General features: G+C 38.1%; 1 protein-coding gene across 8 annotated transcripts in view; it reads left to right on the forward strand.

Annotated features, from left to right (window-relative positions):
* NAV3 (neuron navigator 3) overlaps nucleotides 1-15,699 on the forward strand; it is a 619,023-nt gene extending 603,324 nt beyond the window's left edge. For 7 of the 8 annotated variants that reach the window (XM_013963653.2, XM_013963652.2, XM_005679745.3 and 4 more), the window contains 5 exons: nucleotides 953-1,024; nucleotides 1,586-1,782; nucleotides 2,950-3,068; nucleotides 7,099-7,302; nucleotides 13,068-15,699. In XM_013963653.2, coding sequence (XP_013819107.2) covers nucleotides 953-1,024; nucleotides 1,586-1,782; nucleotides 2,950-3,068; nucleotides 7,099-7,302; nucleotides 13,068-13,187 — 712 coding nt within the window. In that variant the 3' untranslated portion in view covers nucleotides 13,188-15,699. The remainder of the gene's footprint in view (nucleotides 1-952; nucleotides 1,025-1,585; nucleotides 1,783-2,949; nucleotides 3,069-7,098; nucleotides 7,303-13,067) is intronic. The other variant, XM_013963656.2, reaches the window with a different exon arrangement.

The following is a 16,380-nucleotide window of genomic DNA, read 5'->3' on the forward strand; positions in this document are numbered from 1 at the left end:
GTCAATAAGAGAATGTTTAAATCAGGAATATTAAGAACTAGAATGAGGCTATGTGATGGGATATGAAAGTTGCTCAATTGTGTCCCAACTCTTTGTGACACCATGGACTATATAGTCCATGGATTTCTCCAGGCCAGAATACTGGAGTGGGTAGCCTTTCCCTTCTCCAGGATATCTTCCCAACCCAGGGATTGAACCCAGGTCTCCCACATTACAGGTGGATTCTTTAGCAGCCGAGCCACAAGGGAAGCCCTATTATTGACTATTATCAATAACAGAATGTTTGAATCAGGGAAATTAAGAACTAGAACAAGGCTATAGAACTGTTTCATTTTTAGTCCATAGTAACATTTAAATTCAACCTTCCTATAGAAGTAAATTTATTACATTCAGATATACCTTTGTCCTTAGTGATTCTAATGTTTAACTATTTACATGAGAGAAAAGGTTAAATAGGGTATAAAAAATCTGAGAAGATTTTTGAGATTCACTGTAGTGTGATCTCTAAAAAAGAACATAGAGGAACAACTGCGTAAATGTTCGTTTCAATGGTGCAAGTATCCCAGTTATCTCTGCTAGAAATATGAAATAATAGAGGAAAAATTAATGAATTGAATTATAAGCAAAAGAATCATATTAGAGTGGGATGAGACCCCTATGATTTTTCTATCTAATCTCTTTTTTTATATATGAGTAAACATGGGATTAGAGAGGGAAAATGATTACAATGATTTGCCTGGGATGCCAGAGCTGCCATTTGAACCCCAAATCTTAATTTCTACTTCAGTGGTCTTTGTCATTTTCCAGCCTAACGTTATAAAATTACCCCTTTACGGCATAATGTTAAAATGGAAGAACACAAGTTTATCCAAATTGTTTCCTGAGACAATTTTAACGTATTAATATCTTTTACCTTTAATGCATTTACATTTTCTTTTCTTTTTGTCTCCAGTCCATATATTATTGGAACAATGAATCAGGGGGTTTCTTCATCACCAAATCTAGAGCTACATCACAATTTCAGGTAAAAATAAGTTGCAATTGTTTGTATTGTCTCTTTTCTGTTTGCTTTTGGTGGTGGTTTTTTCCATTTGTACACTGACGAATCGGTAACCTGGGGTGTGGAAATAATTCTCACTTCTTCTGACACTCTTTCTCAAGCAGACATTTTGTGATCCCTGACCTATAATCAGAAGTGTTTCTTTAAAAAAGAAGAAAAAAGAAATGTTTTTCCTGCTCACTATGTCGCAGCTAAAGTAGAACACTTTTCTTCTAAATGTGAGAAATGTGAAGAGAGTTCCTATTTCAGGATTTGTGATTCTCCTACAGAAGAGTGCTCAGCATGCACACTCCCACTCACTGCTGTGACGCACATGAGCTTCTCTTTAGCTCAGAAAGAAAAGTTACATGCAGTTTAGCTCTAATGATAATAGACTGTGTCATCTCTTTGATCATTAACATATGGCCTCCAACTGAATTAGGAACATTATTACTTTATATTGGAGAGAGAATCACTGTGGACTTAAAGTTTAATTTATATAAGGATTTCTGGGTTTTGGTTTTGATTTTCTTTTTCTTTTTATAGGTGGGTACTATGTGCAAACCACACAGAGCCAGTGAAAGGCTTTTTAGGCAGATATCTTCGAAGAAAACTGATAGAGATGGAAATTGAAAGGAACATTCGCAATAATGACCTAGTCAAAATTATAGATTGGATTCCTAAGACGTGGCATCATCTCAACAGTTTTTTAGAAACACACAGTTCTTCTGATGTTACAATTGGTGAGTTCTAAAATTGCAATATGCCATTTTCCAGGAACTAAGAGTACTTGGTAAAGATAGCCAGATTGGAAGTAGAAAATAACAACTGAAGCTAATGTTTTTGAAGCTTCCAAAAATTTAAGTTTTCATTTTTTTTTTCTCCTTCTGAAAGTTTGCCTTCAAGCTTTGTGTCTTTTCATCCGACTATTACAGTTTAGTAAGGCTTCCCAGGTGGCGCTACTGGTAAAGAACCTGCCTACCAATGCAGGAGACACAAGAGATGTGGGTTCCATCCCTGGGATGGGAAGATCCCCTGGAGGAGGGCATGGCAACCCACTCCAGTATTCTTGCCTGGAAAATCCCATGGACAGAGGAGCCTGGAAGACTACGGTTCTTAGGGTTGCAAAGAGTTAGACATGACTGAGAAGACTTAGCGCGCATACAAGCATGAAACTTTGCTAACATCAACTAATGTCAACAACTATATTAGTATAATATCGACAACTAAAAGTCAGGTAGCCAAGTGAAATAAATTAGACTTTATTAGCAAATAAAGTCTTTTCAGAGTATCATTTTTATGCTAAAAACAAATTTTAGCATATATCAATTATAGTTGTGAGAGATTTTAAGATAATTTAGGCATTTTATATTTTCATGAAGATAAAATTGTTTGAGTTGTTTGTCTTGAGTTGGCATAAAGATGTTTATTTTTGTATTCCTTCTTAAGTTGCACACAAAAAAAGTCCCCTTTTCCTTGCTGTGGATCAGAAAGATATACTCACTAAAGGCACAGTGTAGAAAGAATTAGGACAATTCTACAATTGGGATCAGAAAATCACAGCAGAGGCCCACTTCCAGGAAATAATGACATATTTTATATTTGAAAATTCATTCCATCATAGTTTTGTCATTTGTAAAGTGGAGCAGATTGACTGCGTTATAACCTTTAAGGTTTCTCCAAATACTAACATGTGATGTGTTAGACTAAGATTTTAGTGTAAAAATAAAGGAGGGTCCTGAAGATGGATCTTCAGTAAAACACTGATAATAATTAAGCTGACCAAGATTATAATTTTCTAAGACTCCTGTAAGAAGCATATTAATACCCCCAAAACAGTGTCTAAATATGTGTTTAGATGGCTAAATACAGGAATTCTCATAAATGGTTTGTTATTTCTTTCTTCTCAGGCCCTCGACTTTTCCTTCCTTGTCCCATGGATGTAGAAGGTTCTAGAGTATGGTTCATGGATCTCTGGAACTATTCTTTGGTACCTTATATTCTGGAGGCAGTAAGAGAAGGTCTGCAGGTATAGTACTCAATTTTCTTAACTGTTTTAAAAAACCAAATAGAAAAAGAAATCATCCTTTAAAAGCAAAAAAAAAAAAAAATCATTTCTCTGATTTGTGCAGAAAAATAAAGGTAGCTTGAAAGAACAAATAGTTTCTAATACATTTTTTCTGAGGATAAATGTGTAGGAGAAAGAATTCCAACAAGAACACATTGAAGGCCAAATGTATTGCCATCGGTGTTTACAAAGGGTTCTTTTTAGACAGCTAGTTAATTGCACAGTTCTGCATCTTATGAAGCAGGCGTGTTGGTGTGGGCCGTTGCCGTTTCTTCTCTTCTTCTTTTCTTGACTATGTCGCACAGCGTATGGGATCTTCCCTGACTAGGGGTGATCCCATGCCCCTGCAGTGGGGGCACTGGATCTCTAGGAAGCCCCATTTACTCTCTTCTTATACTATCTGTAGCAGGCAGTTTGTGCTTACATTAATAGATTCCCTGCTTTAGGATGTCTCATTGCTTGAAACCCTTCAACATCCCTTGCAAAATCCCTTTCTGTTTTTAAAAATGCTCTGAATCTAAGGCATTTGAATTTTTTAAACTGTGACAGGTTGGTTTAGCAGTGTCTCTGCTCCTTCCTCCTCTACCTTACATCACGAGGCCCTGCAAGCACCCCTTCTATTTACTCTTAACTAAGAAATCAAAATACATCCCTAATAAGAAAACCCCTTTTCAACAAAAAATATCATCCCTTTTCTGTAAGTCTTGATTTTTTCTTCCTTGTGTGAATTTTTTTAAGATTCGCAATGTATAATCACCAAACTTGTGTCAGAAAAATCCAGTCACCCTTATAATAACTCAGCCAAGGTTTAGGCAGTTTTTGCTTTTCTCTATTTCTCAGTTTTAGGCATCTCTATTTCTGGTTATCACAAGTGCTGCTAGAATTAAGATATACTTCATGCTTTTCACATTTTGTCATCTGCAGTTCTGTGTTAAGTCTTTATATCACTGTCTAAAAAAATTGGTTGTCTATTTTCCTTTATTTCACTTCCTTTCACTTCCTTATGCTTTCCTCACCTTGTAGAAGGGCATGGCAGTGATTTAGAACTAACAGGATGGTGAATGTGATGAATATTATGAGGATGTTCTGAACGTACAGAGGTAATGATCCTAGAGAATGCTATCAACTGGTTCTACCTCAGATTTAAATAACTCAGTTTCATATTTTTAATGGTATGAGCCAAACCAGCCTGAGAAAACATCTCCAACAAAGTTAAAGACTGTGCCAAAAGGTTTTATTTTCAAGTATAACATAGCACATGTCAAGATCCTCCTAAAACTATTATGCTATCTCAGAAGTGAGTTGGGTCTCTTGGTTTCAATTATTTGTTCCAAAAACATCATATATTTGTATGAAAATTTATTTAAAATATTCATGGAGTCATGATTTTTAAATTAATACTTAAATTAATTATGTGTTCCTCTAGATACTATTTCAGCATTAGTAAACTCTTATCCAAATCTTTATATATTAAATTTTCCTTATTTCTTATTCATTTGCTAATACATCAGAAGAATTAGAAGGGTTTTAAAAACTCAAAAACAGTAATACCTAAAAATCCTTAAATCTCATTTTGTAGAAGTATGTAGCATTTTTAATGTTCAAATCATTATTTATAAAGCACCATCCTAAGAATTATCATTCTATAAAAATTCCCTTTAGATAAAGTCATAATCACTAAAATAACACCAGTTCCCCAAGCTGAGAGATACTCCAAAAAATTTTTTTGGGGGAGGAATAAAAATATCTTAAGTTTTCTGCTATAGTTCTAGATTTTTGTTAGTAGGTTAGAGTGAAAGCTGGATCAATCACAACATAGGGAATAGCTGAGGCTTGGGGGGGATGGAGGTGGCAGGAGGCAGATACAGCACTTTGAGAAAAAAAGGAAAACCCTTTGGTGAGTAGAGTTATCATCGCTACTGAAGGATATACTGGACTGGAAGTCTGTTGGCAGATGATGTTCTTGGGATGGTCCATATGTGACTTCTGGAGGAACAGGAAGGAGAGAAATCACATATGTCATGAACTACTTTCTTGGATATACTGGCAAGAAAGAACCATGAACTGGAACAAAAGGTGGAAAAATAAAGCATGGTTGCAAAGATGAAAATCTGAGTTGAGAGGAATAGAATAATTTCTCCTCAAGTGAAGGCTGATGCTTTGGTGGGGAACTGTATGGCAAACACTCTTTGCCAGATGTTCTAGTTCGAAAAAACACTGTGATGCACTGGATTCTGATTTTTATCCTGATGATTCTGTCTTTCTTGAAATGTCAGCAATCAGATCACCTCCTTCTGAATATTTAAATGTCTCTTCTTTCATTTCTTGTTCTATAACATCTACTTTACTCTGAAATACAAAATTGAGCCTGTGTACCTTTCTATTGGTCACCCCAATTTTGCTGTCCATGATGATTCTGGACATCATCAGTTGATTCTGCTAGATTTTCGTATTCTTTTCGTAACATTTCCGTTCCATGATTTATATACTTTCCTTCAGTTAGTTTAAGTTGTATAGCAATCTAAGTAGGTTTTTAACTGATTCTGCTCCAAAATAACAGAACTATTACAAAAAAAGGCTGATTACGACCCCTACTGTTATCCCCTGCTGCTGCTAAATCCCTTCAGTTGTGTCTGACTCTGAGCGACCTCATGGACTGTGGCCTACCAGGCTCCTCCGTCCATGGGATTTTCTAGGCAAGAGGACTGGAGTGGGGTGCCATTGCTTTCTCTGACTGTTATCCCCTAGATGTGCAGATATCAAGACCTGAACTTTTTTTTTTCCTTAAGGCAAGCCTGCCACAACCCCATGCAACTTCTCCAGGAGAAGCTCAAAAGACAGTTCCAAGCAGACTGTGGGCCTTTCATGGACTCAGCATCCGCCATTTTGTTTTTGTCTCACTGAGGCACATCGAGCCACATGAAACGCTTCACACTGCTGTTTGGTGCCGTCTGGGGCCAAATATACACCTAGTAACCAGGATTGCCCTCAGTAGAGTAGGAAAGTCCTTCAGAGAATTAGTGTACCTATGTTACTGCCCTCTACTCTTAATTTTCACCTTTCTTTCTATGCCTTTGTGGTTTGTACTTTTTTTTTCCCCAAGCCCACCAACCTCTGTCTCCTCAGTGTGCTGTTTCTAGTTTGGTTTTGGCTTTGCTTCCAGTTTAAAATTTTTTAACATCACTTGTGTTCATCTGCCATCTACTCCACTACCCGTATTTTAACCAGGCTTTATAATCTCTTTCTTATCAGCTTTCTTCTTCCAGAAGAGTTCTGACAAAGTTTTCATTTCCCATAATTTTCCTCTGTACTAGTGGTCTTACAAACAAATATCTCAAAGAAGTTTTAATAGGAAGCAATGAGATTACAGAGGAAATTACTCTGATGGAAATGATTGTCAGGGAAAGAATGCTTATGTTCAAGGAAAATCTGAGCAGAATGAAGTAGAGAAAAGAAATCTCTTGTATTCATCATCTTTCCAAAGTACACTTTAGTAAATAAAGGTATTTAGTGTCTAGCATGAATCTTTTTATTTTTCTATTACTGGAACATTCCTTTCTCAATGTTGAGCTTTCATTTAGTTTGTAAAATTACTAACAAAGATAAATGAGGGTAGTCATTTCTTCACGTATTTAAAATAAACCTCCCTCATGCTCTCCCCCAAATGCTGACCATTTATTTTGTCTAGCCTTCAAGTTTAAAGTGAACTATACAGATAGTTTAAAGTCTGGGAAATAGCATATGGACACTTCATTCCCCTGACAGTCCCATAGGGACTCAGTGTGCAAATTAGTAGTCACCTCCATACCGAGCAGAGATGTAGGGAATTCCCTGGTTGTCCAGTGGTTAGGACTCCAGGCTTTCACTGCTGAGGGCCTGGGTTCAATCCCTGTTCTGGGAACTAAGATCCTGCAAGCTGCATGGCAAAAAAAAAAAAAAAAAACCACAAGGAATTCATTTCATATGTGCTAAATATGTGATCTCTTTTTAGATGTATGGGAAACGAGCACCTTGGGAAGATCCCTCCAAGTGGGTGCTTGATACATACCCATGGAGCTCAGCATCTCTGCCTCAGGAAGGCCCAGCATTACTTCAGTTGCGACCAGAAGATGTTGGGTATGAGGGCTGTGTATCCACGAAGGAAGCTACAACCTCAAAGCACATTCCGCAAACTGACACAGAGGGGGATCCCCTGGTAAGAAGCTGATGTTTGATTCTTCCTGTCTAATCTCGACTACAGTGTGCAGTCACTAGGATTTAGTCATTTGCATCAGAGATATTAATTCGCTTTCCTGGGTAATATTTGAGATTGTCCTGATGCTGGTACTCAGTTTTCAAATCTTTACCTTTGGCCTACATTCATTGGGTGAAACTCTTTAAAAAGGCCAAACTTGTATACTTCAAAATAATTAAAAACACTTAAACCAGGCTGAGCTCTGAGACCATAATTTTTCTTTTATTAAGCAGAAAATTATATAAATAAATAAACTTCAAACATTGCAGGACTCAATTCATTAGGTATGTAAGAAAAAGCTGAATTTTGTTCTAAAATGACAAAAAAGAATATAATCTATACTTGAAAAACTAAAGAATATTTTACATGTATCAATTTTATATTTTACATGTAAAATTTTGTCTAACTAAATTTAGGATTAGTACTCCATTGCCAACAGTAGAGAAGAATGAACTGACTTTGGAATTCAGTTCAGTTCAGTCCAGTCGCTCAGTCGTGTCCAGCCTTTTGTGACCCCGTGAACCGCAGCATGCCAGGTCTCCCTGTCACCAACTCCCGGACTCCACCCAGACCCATTGTCCATTGAGTCAGTGATGCCATCCAACCAGCTTATCCTCTGCCGTCCCCTTCTCCTCTTGTCCTCAATCTTTCCCAGCATCAGGGTCTTTTCAAATGAGTCAGCTCTTCGCATTAGGTGGCCAAAGTATTGGAGTTTCAGCTTCAGCATCAGTCCTTCCAATGAACACCCAGGACTGATCTCCTTTAGGATGGACTGGTTGGATCTCCTTGCAGTCCAAGGGACTCTCAAGAGTCTTCTCCAACACCACAGTTTATAAGCATCAATTCTTTGGTGCTCAGCATTCTTTATAAAGGGCCATTATTCCCTGTCTTGCTCAGATTGCATTCTTGGAAGTCATACTATAAGTCAATAAATCCCTGAAGCACGAATACTCTGGAAATACTAAGCACATCTGTTCCTAATAATATAACTTTATTTTCATATGTATTTTTTAATTTTTAGAGATGACTTTCCATAAATTTGTCTCAAATGTAATGTGGTTTTTAGGTTACTATTCTGGCTAAAGAATTCACTGAATAACCAATACAGTAAGAAGACATGCTGAGATAAAGGTCCTTATGTTACTTAAACAGAAAAAGTGAAGTCGCTCAGTCATGTCTGACTCTTTGCGACCCCATGGACTATAGCCCACCAGGCTCCTCCTGCATGGAATATTCTAGGCAAGAGTACTGGAGTGGGTTGCCATTTCCTTCTCCAGGGGATCTTCCTGACCTGAGGATTGAACCCCAGTCTTCCACAGTGCAGGCAGATAAATGCTTTACCATCTGAGCCACCAGGGAATCTAAGGAAATGATTAAATCATAGTCTGTAACCATACCTAAAGACATAAAATTATGAGTTGATACTTTGTAGAATATCCTTACACTAATAACCGTAACACATGCACATCTCGTCATTTCAGTTGACCATTTTGAACATCTTGGAATTTACATGTGAACCATCTGATAAAGATTCATTATTTTTTCCTGAAAAAATGCATGCACACAGAAGATTTTCCATACTATTTCAAAAAGTTCCATAAAGTCATAAGAAATATACATTGATCTACTTAGACCCCAGGGATCTCTTATTTAGAACATTTGCTCTAAACTATAAACTTCTTGGGGCTTCCCTTGTAGCTCAGCTGGTAAAGAATCCCCCTGCAATGCAGGAAACCCCACTTCAATTCCTGGATCAGGAAAATCCACTCGAGAATGGATAGTCTACCCACTCCAGTATTCTGGCCTGGAGAACTCCATGGACTAGGGCTTGGAAAGAGTTGGGGCTTGCAACTCTTGGGCTTGCAAAGAGTTAGACATGACTAAGCGTCTTTCACTTTCATAAACTTCTTGAGGACCTGAATTCATATTTTTATAACAAGTGTCTGGCCCTTTAGCTCATACATAGCTAAATAACTAAACAACAGTGATGGTGAAATTGGTTTGAAGTCCACAAAACTGTGACTGTACACTAAGTAATTCCTGATCAGTTCAGTTCAGTTACTGTCGTGTCCAACTCTTTGCGACCCCAAGGACTGCAACACACCAGGCCTCCCTGTCCATCACCAACTCCCAGAATTCACTCAAACTCATGTTCATTTAGTCAGTGATGCCATCTAACCATCTCATCCTCTGTCGTCCCCTTTTCCTCCCACCTACAATCTTTCCTAGCATCAGGGGCTTTTCAAATGAGTCAGTTCTTTGCATCAGGCGGCTAAAGTATTGGAGTTTCAGCTTCAGCATCAGTCCTTCCAATGAATATCCTGGGCTGATTTCCATTAGGATGGACTGTTTGGATCTCCTTGCAGTCCAAGGGACTCTCAAGAGTCTTCTCCAACACCACAGTTCAAAAGCATCAATTCTTTGACTCTCAGCTTTCTTTATAGTCCAACTCTCACATCCATATGTAATAGAGAAAAAGTAAGCCTTACAGTACAAATAGGGGTTATTTCATCTGAGTTGTTTATAATTTCCAGTTCGCCCTTTGCAGTTTCTCATTCAGTTCCTGATAAAGGTAAGATGTTAAGTTTGTTTTCAGGGCTACTCTATAGAGTATGGGACATTTAGGGGATGTCCTAAATTTTCCCAGTTCACACAGTCCTGGTGAGCTAAACCCACTAATCCCTCTTTTCCCTGACTCCAGATGTTTTTATCTTCTGCTTTGGAAAAGGGATCAGAATCTCTACATTCTGAATGAGAATGGGTTAAAAAAAAAAAAAATCTCTGATTCCTAACCTTCTGCTTCACTCAACATCTTAAAGAACAAGGGGTTATGATGTCTGACATATTAAGTGACAAAACCTTCTCATCTAAATATCTGTGAATCAGGTACATTCTGATTGGCAAGTATCTCTCTGCATTTATTGCTCTATATTTTTATAATGACTGACATAAGGTAACAACATTTTTGCAGTCCAATCTAAATCAGAAGTAGTCAGAGAAAGCCTCAGTGTCAGTAATATATTTTTGACTCTGAACAAGGATGTAAGTTTTTGGCACATCTTACAGTATTTAAAAATGTAATGTGTATTTATCATCAACAGACTCATTCATTCAGTAAATATTAGTAAATAATAAGTATGTACTCAGGGATAAATCCTGGTGATCATAAAATCCATATCATTTCTGACATTAAGAAGCTCCTAGTCCAGCCATGGAGAAAGATATCTACATATATAAATTACAGTGCAGTAATGATAGAGGTATGTTCTAGGTAAAGTTTTGAGTCTGTTGAGGAAGTGGTTAGGATAAAGCTCCTCAGAGGAGGAGATGCTTGAGCTAGGTTTGGAAGGATGAGTAAAAGTTCATAATGAGGTTGGATAGAGACAATCCAAAATTTAAAAAAACAGCAAGTGAAACATGATGAAACAGTACAATAAAAATAATGAGTTTAGGGAGCTGTATACAAATTTGTGGAATTAGAATAAAAGGGACAGAAAGAATTAAAGCTACAGAAGTCTACAATTGATAAGCCATCTGAAGCCTTGTTTATCTTGAAGGAAGTTAAATGTTTACCATACAGTGGGGAGCCACCAAAGATTTTTGAGCAAGGGACTTATTAGATTTGCAGTTTATAATAATCACCTTGGTAATAGAATAGAGGGCAGCTTAAAGGAAAGAGGATAGAGGCTGGAAGATGGGCAGATGTGTAAATACCAGGGATGATAAGGACCTGACCAGGGTGTTATAAATGATAGGCATTGTGTTTATGACTATGGGTCTGGGAAAGAAGCCGGGGAAAAGAGCGCAAGGAAATACTTGTGTAGAGAATAATGATCCACCCTGATTATACCCAGTCAGACTACTGACTGATGTGAACCTTACCTACCTCCTTTGACTCTAATGTACAAAGCAACCCTCTGAGAAGGCATGGTAAATCCTTTGTATGTATTTACCATGAATCTGAGACTTGGAACTTATTTTAATGGAACATATTTACTATATAGCACCATTTTCAAAACATAAGACTTTAAAATACTATTATTATACCATAAAACTTTTATAACAGCCAGCTTTCAGGTGATTTCAGATATTTGTAACTGAGATCAAGGCATAACCTTGAAAGCATTTCTATTCTTGAAAGGTGCTCAAAACACAGTGTTTTTTCTTTTTTGGTTTTTGGTTTTTTTTTACAAATTGTCTTCACCCAGATGCTTGAACATACAGCCAGCTACTTAGAGTAACAAAACAAAGGAAAAAGGGAATATGAATGTTCATGAAGGTGGGAATGTGTGTGTGTATTCAAAAGAGAGACAGAGAAGGGGGGAGAGAGAGAAAAACTATGTTGATGGAGAAGTTTAGCTTTTTGACTCACTGGGTTTAAGAGGTTATCACCAACTACTTCCGTATGTTTATGTAGCTTGTTTAATAAATTCAGGGAATTAGACAGAACATTATGTTGAAAAATATTGTCCTAAAGAATGACTTTAAAATATGCTATAACTATAGCTTCTTTGTCAGAAAGGCATTCTTGATGGAATTGGTAATTACCAGTGTGTCATTTTATTTCACAAACATTTTTTAATTGAACACACATTTTACACTGTCTCAGCAAGCAGAGCTTAACATACGACTACAGAATCCTTTTGGATTTAGCCTTTCTATTGGAGCAGTTTCCCGAAATTTTAAGTTGGGGGAAAAAAAGAACATCTTTGATTACATAATAAATAGTAAAGTTAGCATGCATTAAACAATACAAAGATGATTACCATTTACAGAAACTCTTGATAAGAAAACAAGTCCATACCCTCCCGAAGAGGTGCCAATTTTTCTGTGCTTTCTAAAACTGTCAAATCATTTATTCACGATTTGCTTTTGAACAAGATTTCTTTATCCATCTCTACCACTGAATCTGCAGATCTCTCAAAATCCAAGCAAAGTGGCCTCCTTTTATTTTCTAATACCCGGAAACACTAGCTGCCTTTCTCCCCAGCTGCTTTCCTGCCCATGTCCCTTTTATGAGAACAAACGTTGCCATTGTCCTAGAAGGCTGGGAAACTTGAGACAGCTGCTCTTGTTCCAGAAGGTGGTTTTTCTTTTCAGTGAGATATCCATCATATTTTAGCCAGGCGCTCAACAGCCACAGAAGCTTGACGGTGATTCTTCCCTTTGCCCTCTTCAAATGCTCATGGTCGGCTTCATTCGGTTGCCTCCCCTCGAGGTCAACGCTTAAGCAGCAGATGGGGGGCTTGTATGAAGCAGCTGGTTCCATTCTACTCCAGCCCCGCCTCCTCTCCAGGGACCCTGAGCGGAAGCCTGTGTGCCCGTCGGCGTGTAGGAACGTTCAGGACTTGCAGTTGCCATTCAGCGCTTTCTGCTTCTCGCAGCCAAAAAGCTGGGCAGCTTGGCGTCCTCTGCAGCCACGAGCCCAGATGTCCGGCTGTGATACAGTTTCCTGTCGGCGCTCCCTGCTGGCGCTATATTCATTTACAATCACGAATAAAAGACTTATCCAGAGGCCCTATTTTGTCCTTATGGTTTGCCGGTGTAGTCATGTGTGGGAGAAACAGTCTAGGAGCCAGGGCAACCGGTCAAAGTCTAAAATTGTTTTCCGTTTCCCTTGGAGGGGATGAGATGGGTCCTCCGTGTGGCTCGGGGCCGTGTGTTTTCTGGGCCTGGCTTTTTCCATGCATCATCGCCTCCATCGATGTCTCTTTTTCTTTCTTCAGATGAATATGCTAATGAAACTCCAAGAAGCAGCCAATTACTCGGGCACACAAAGCTGCGACAGTGATAGCACCAGCCATCATGAAGACATTTTGGATTCGTCTCTTGAATCTACCCTCTAGAGGGTGAAAAAAAGTTAGGGGAAAAGACTATGCTTTAAAAAAAAAAATGTTTGAAAAGTAAGGTATTTTCATTAAACCACTGCCAGTATGAAAGCATCCTGTCAGGGCCCTGACCCAGAGTTGTGGTCTCTAAGGAGACAGCAGAACCAAGTCTGAACCACCAAGATACTCAGTTGACACGGAAGCGTAACTTGCTTTTCTTTCTAGGCATTTTTTTTTTTTTTAATCTCTGTGGAGTGATGTAAGGCTCCAATACTCAACTGGAAAGGACCCTAATGACAGGGCAACTGAAGATTGTGCATGGGATAGCCAAACTGGACTTTCTGTTTTTTCTCTTTAAAAGTTTACAATGCAGACCTTTTCTTTCTTTTTTCTTTATTTTTGTTATCGCAGTTCCTTCTCTTGGTTTCCTCTGAGGGGTTGTTCTCCCCAGGCAGGGTCCACTCTTCTGATCCATCCAGCCTCTTTTGTGCCACATGGTGCTGGTCGCGGAGCCCCAGTAGCGTTTGTGTTGTGCGCTCACCCCATTCCAAAATGAAGAGGCCAGGCCTCTACAAGCACAAATGGAATTGTGCGACCCCAGGGAAACACTGCTGTGGCCAGCCAGAGAAGTGCCAGTATCATTCTCAACTGCCGTGATCACAGGATGTGCTTCACCCACGCTTTAGTGTCTGAGTCACAGGTTTGATAAGGTGGTTTTTCCCACTGTGGTCTTTTTAAACCACCTGCCCATTCCCTTAAAAAAAAAAAAAGTTTTATACCAATTATTAGTCAACACTGACAACAGGCTTTTTTAGGGCTTTATTTGTTTGAGCCTTGTCAGTGAAAAGAAGGAACATTTCCTATGGTGCTGTCTCACTGCCTTAAACCGATTTCTACAACAGTTTAACAGTTGGTTTAAATCCTGAACCATTGGTAATTTCCACCGTCTTCACTTATAACACCAGTTAACACAGTAGCCTCATCTCTATTTTTGTGTTTGTTTTGAAGAAATGGATAGGAGAAAGATCAGTATTTTTACCTTGAGAACAGATTGCTTTGCCTATCCTCCAAAAGACTCAAGTAACCCAGAAACCCTCTTTGAGTGTCATTTAAAAGCTAAGCCATGTGGCTATCTTCCATCCAGTTCTAGGGGAAAGAGTTTCCGAAGGCGGGAGAGGGTGAATTCTTATCCAGCAGAGCTGGAAGCACTAGATGCAGCATGAGCACAACTATTCGGCTTTTCTCTCCTATTCTTTTTTTTTTTTTAATTATTATGAGTTTTGAGCATGTTGTTTTGATGGGTATTATTGTACATGAGAAATTCAGCATCCGAGAACACTGAAGCAGTGAAGTCACTGTGGATGAGAAAGCATTTATACTGTAAAAGAAGGTTAGATTTGCACAGTCTACTGGGTAGGTATTGTAAATAACCATTAAAAAAAACTTGCACAACTCAAAACAAACACACACACAAATTGTATTTTATCCTGTGGGTGTTAAGAGATGTTTCACTTGCTGAGATTTCCTGTACGTTGCAAACAAATGCAGAATGCAGACCCTCAGTGCTCTTGTTACCTGGTGTGTTTGTCCTGTATTTACAGTTGTGGTGGCCACGCAGGAGCTATCAGTGCTAGAGTGAGCATGCTTCAAAATTCTCCATGAAGCCAGTGCATTGTTGGAAAAGTAAAAATGTCTGAAAGTGCATCTGTCGTGGCAGGCTTTCAAGAGAGGACATGAGAGCTGACGGGAGTGACTGGAGAAGTTCCCACCACACGCAGAGGACAGGTTTGAAATTCATCACCCCAAGGGCTAGGCCACGGTGTAGACTTGTTCCGTGCGTGTGAAAATGTGCTACTTCAGGACGTTCAATTGGTGCTACCCTCTGTGACCACCCACGGGTCAGTTGCTGTAGAACAATAGCCACCCGAGACATCGGTGCAGCGGTCAGAGTGTCACTCGATCTGTAGGCCCTCCACGGTGCTATTGCCCTAAGGGAAGTTGGAACTGGATTTGCGCACGTAGAAAGGGCACCCTGACTTTGCAGCCTCAAACGTGGATCACGTCTGTGGTGAAACGTCGATGTACGTAGCTGGATGAGTGACTAGTGGCCCTTGTACAATATGTGATCTAAGAAAATTGCTAATCTTTCCCTGCCATTTTGAGAACCACAGTCCAAACATGATCATTAAACAGAAATTCCTGCAATACATCCCAGTAGGTCCGCCTAGTTTACAGCTGAAACTAGTTTGTGAAACATTTGTCTGTATACATTTTATATTTTGTACATTTTTGATGTAACATACCATGTAAATAGAAACAGTGAAATAAATCATCTGAAAAGTTTTGTAGTCTTTGTAAAGCCCCGACAGCAACTACTTGGTGTCAGTGGACTTAACTGGGTGATGTATTTTCTATTGGTTGGTTGTTCCTCTAGCTTGTAAACCAGCTTGCATATATTTTTTTGCAAATGTGCACCCTGTATCTGTCTAAATTATTACTTTGACATTAAAGTGGAATTATTTATTGACAACAAGGTGTGGTGTCTATATGTGGAGAGAATTGAATAATTATGCACCAAAAGTATCAAACTTTAAAATGTTGCTTGCACTATTAATAAGCCATGAGTAGGATGTATGTGATCTTTTTATTTTATATTCCTCATAGAAAGAAACTCATAGCTTTTAAATGAGTAAATATATTGAAGGCACTAGGTATATCTTTTTAAATGAAAGTTATTTATTCAGTGAATATTTTTAGAAAACTCATTATTAGTCTACCTAAATGATTATAAAATAAGCATTAATATAAAATAAAATGTTAATATTCACTTAATTATATCAACTTATTAAACGTTTCTTTGTTTTTATTCCATTAACTTTTTTTTGACCTTTTACCTCTAAAGATGCTTTTAACATGGAAGAATTCTTCTGATGGTTGTTTATTTTTAAGAGATTATAAAAAGAAAAGGAACCCTCTTTAATATGAGAAATTTTTTTTCAAAGCACCTTGGTCTTTCATACCAGTAACTAGAATGCTTATTTGGGTACTCTGAGTAGGGTTTTCATTCTAAAAGCAGGAAAATTAGAACACTTGTTGAGAAAAAAAAATATATTTTATATATATTTATATTATATATATTAGTTAAAATGAGTTGAACAACAGTGATAGATAAAAATGGATAAATGTTTCCTTTATTCACACTTTCAGAGAT

Source organism: Capra hircus, chromosome 5 (genome assembly GCF_001704415.2).
Source record: "Capra hircus breed San Clemente chromosome 5, ASM170441v1, whole genome shotgun sequence".
Taxonomy (NCBI): domain Eukaryota; kingdom Metazoa; phylum Chordata; class Mammalia; order Artiodactyla; family Bovidae; genus Capra; species Capra hircus.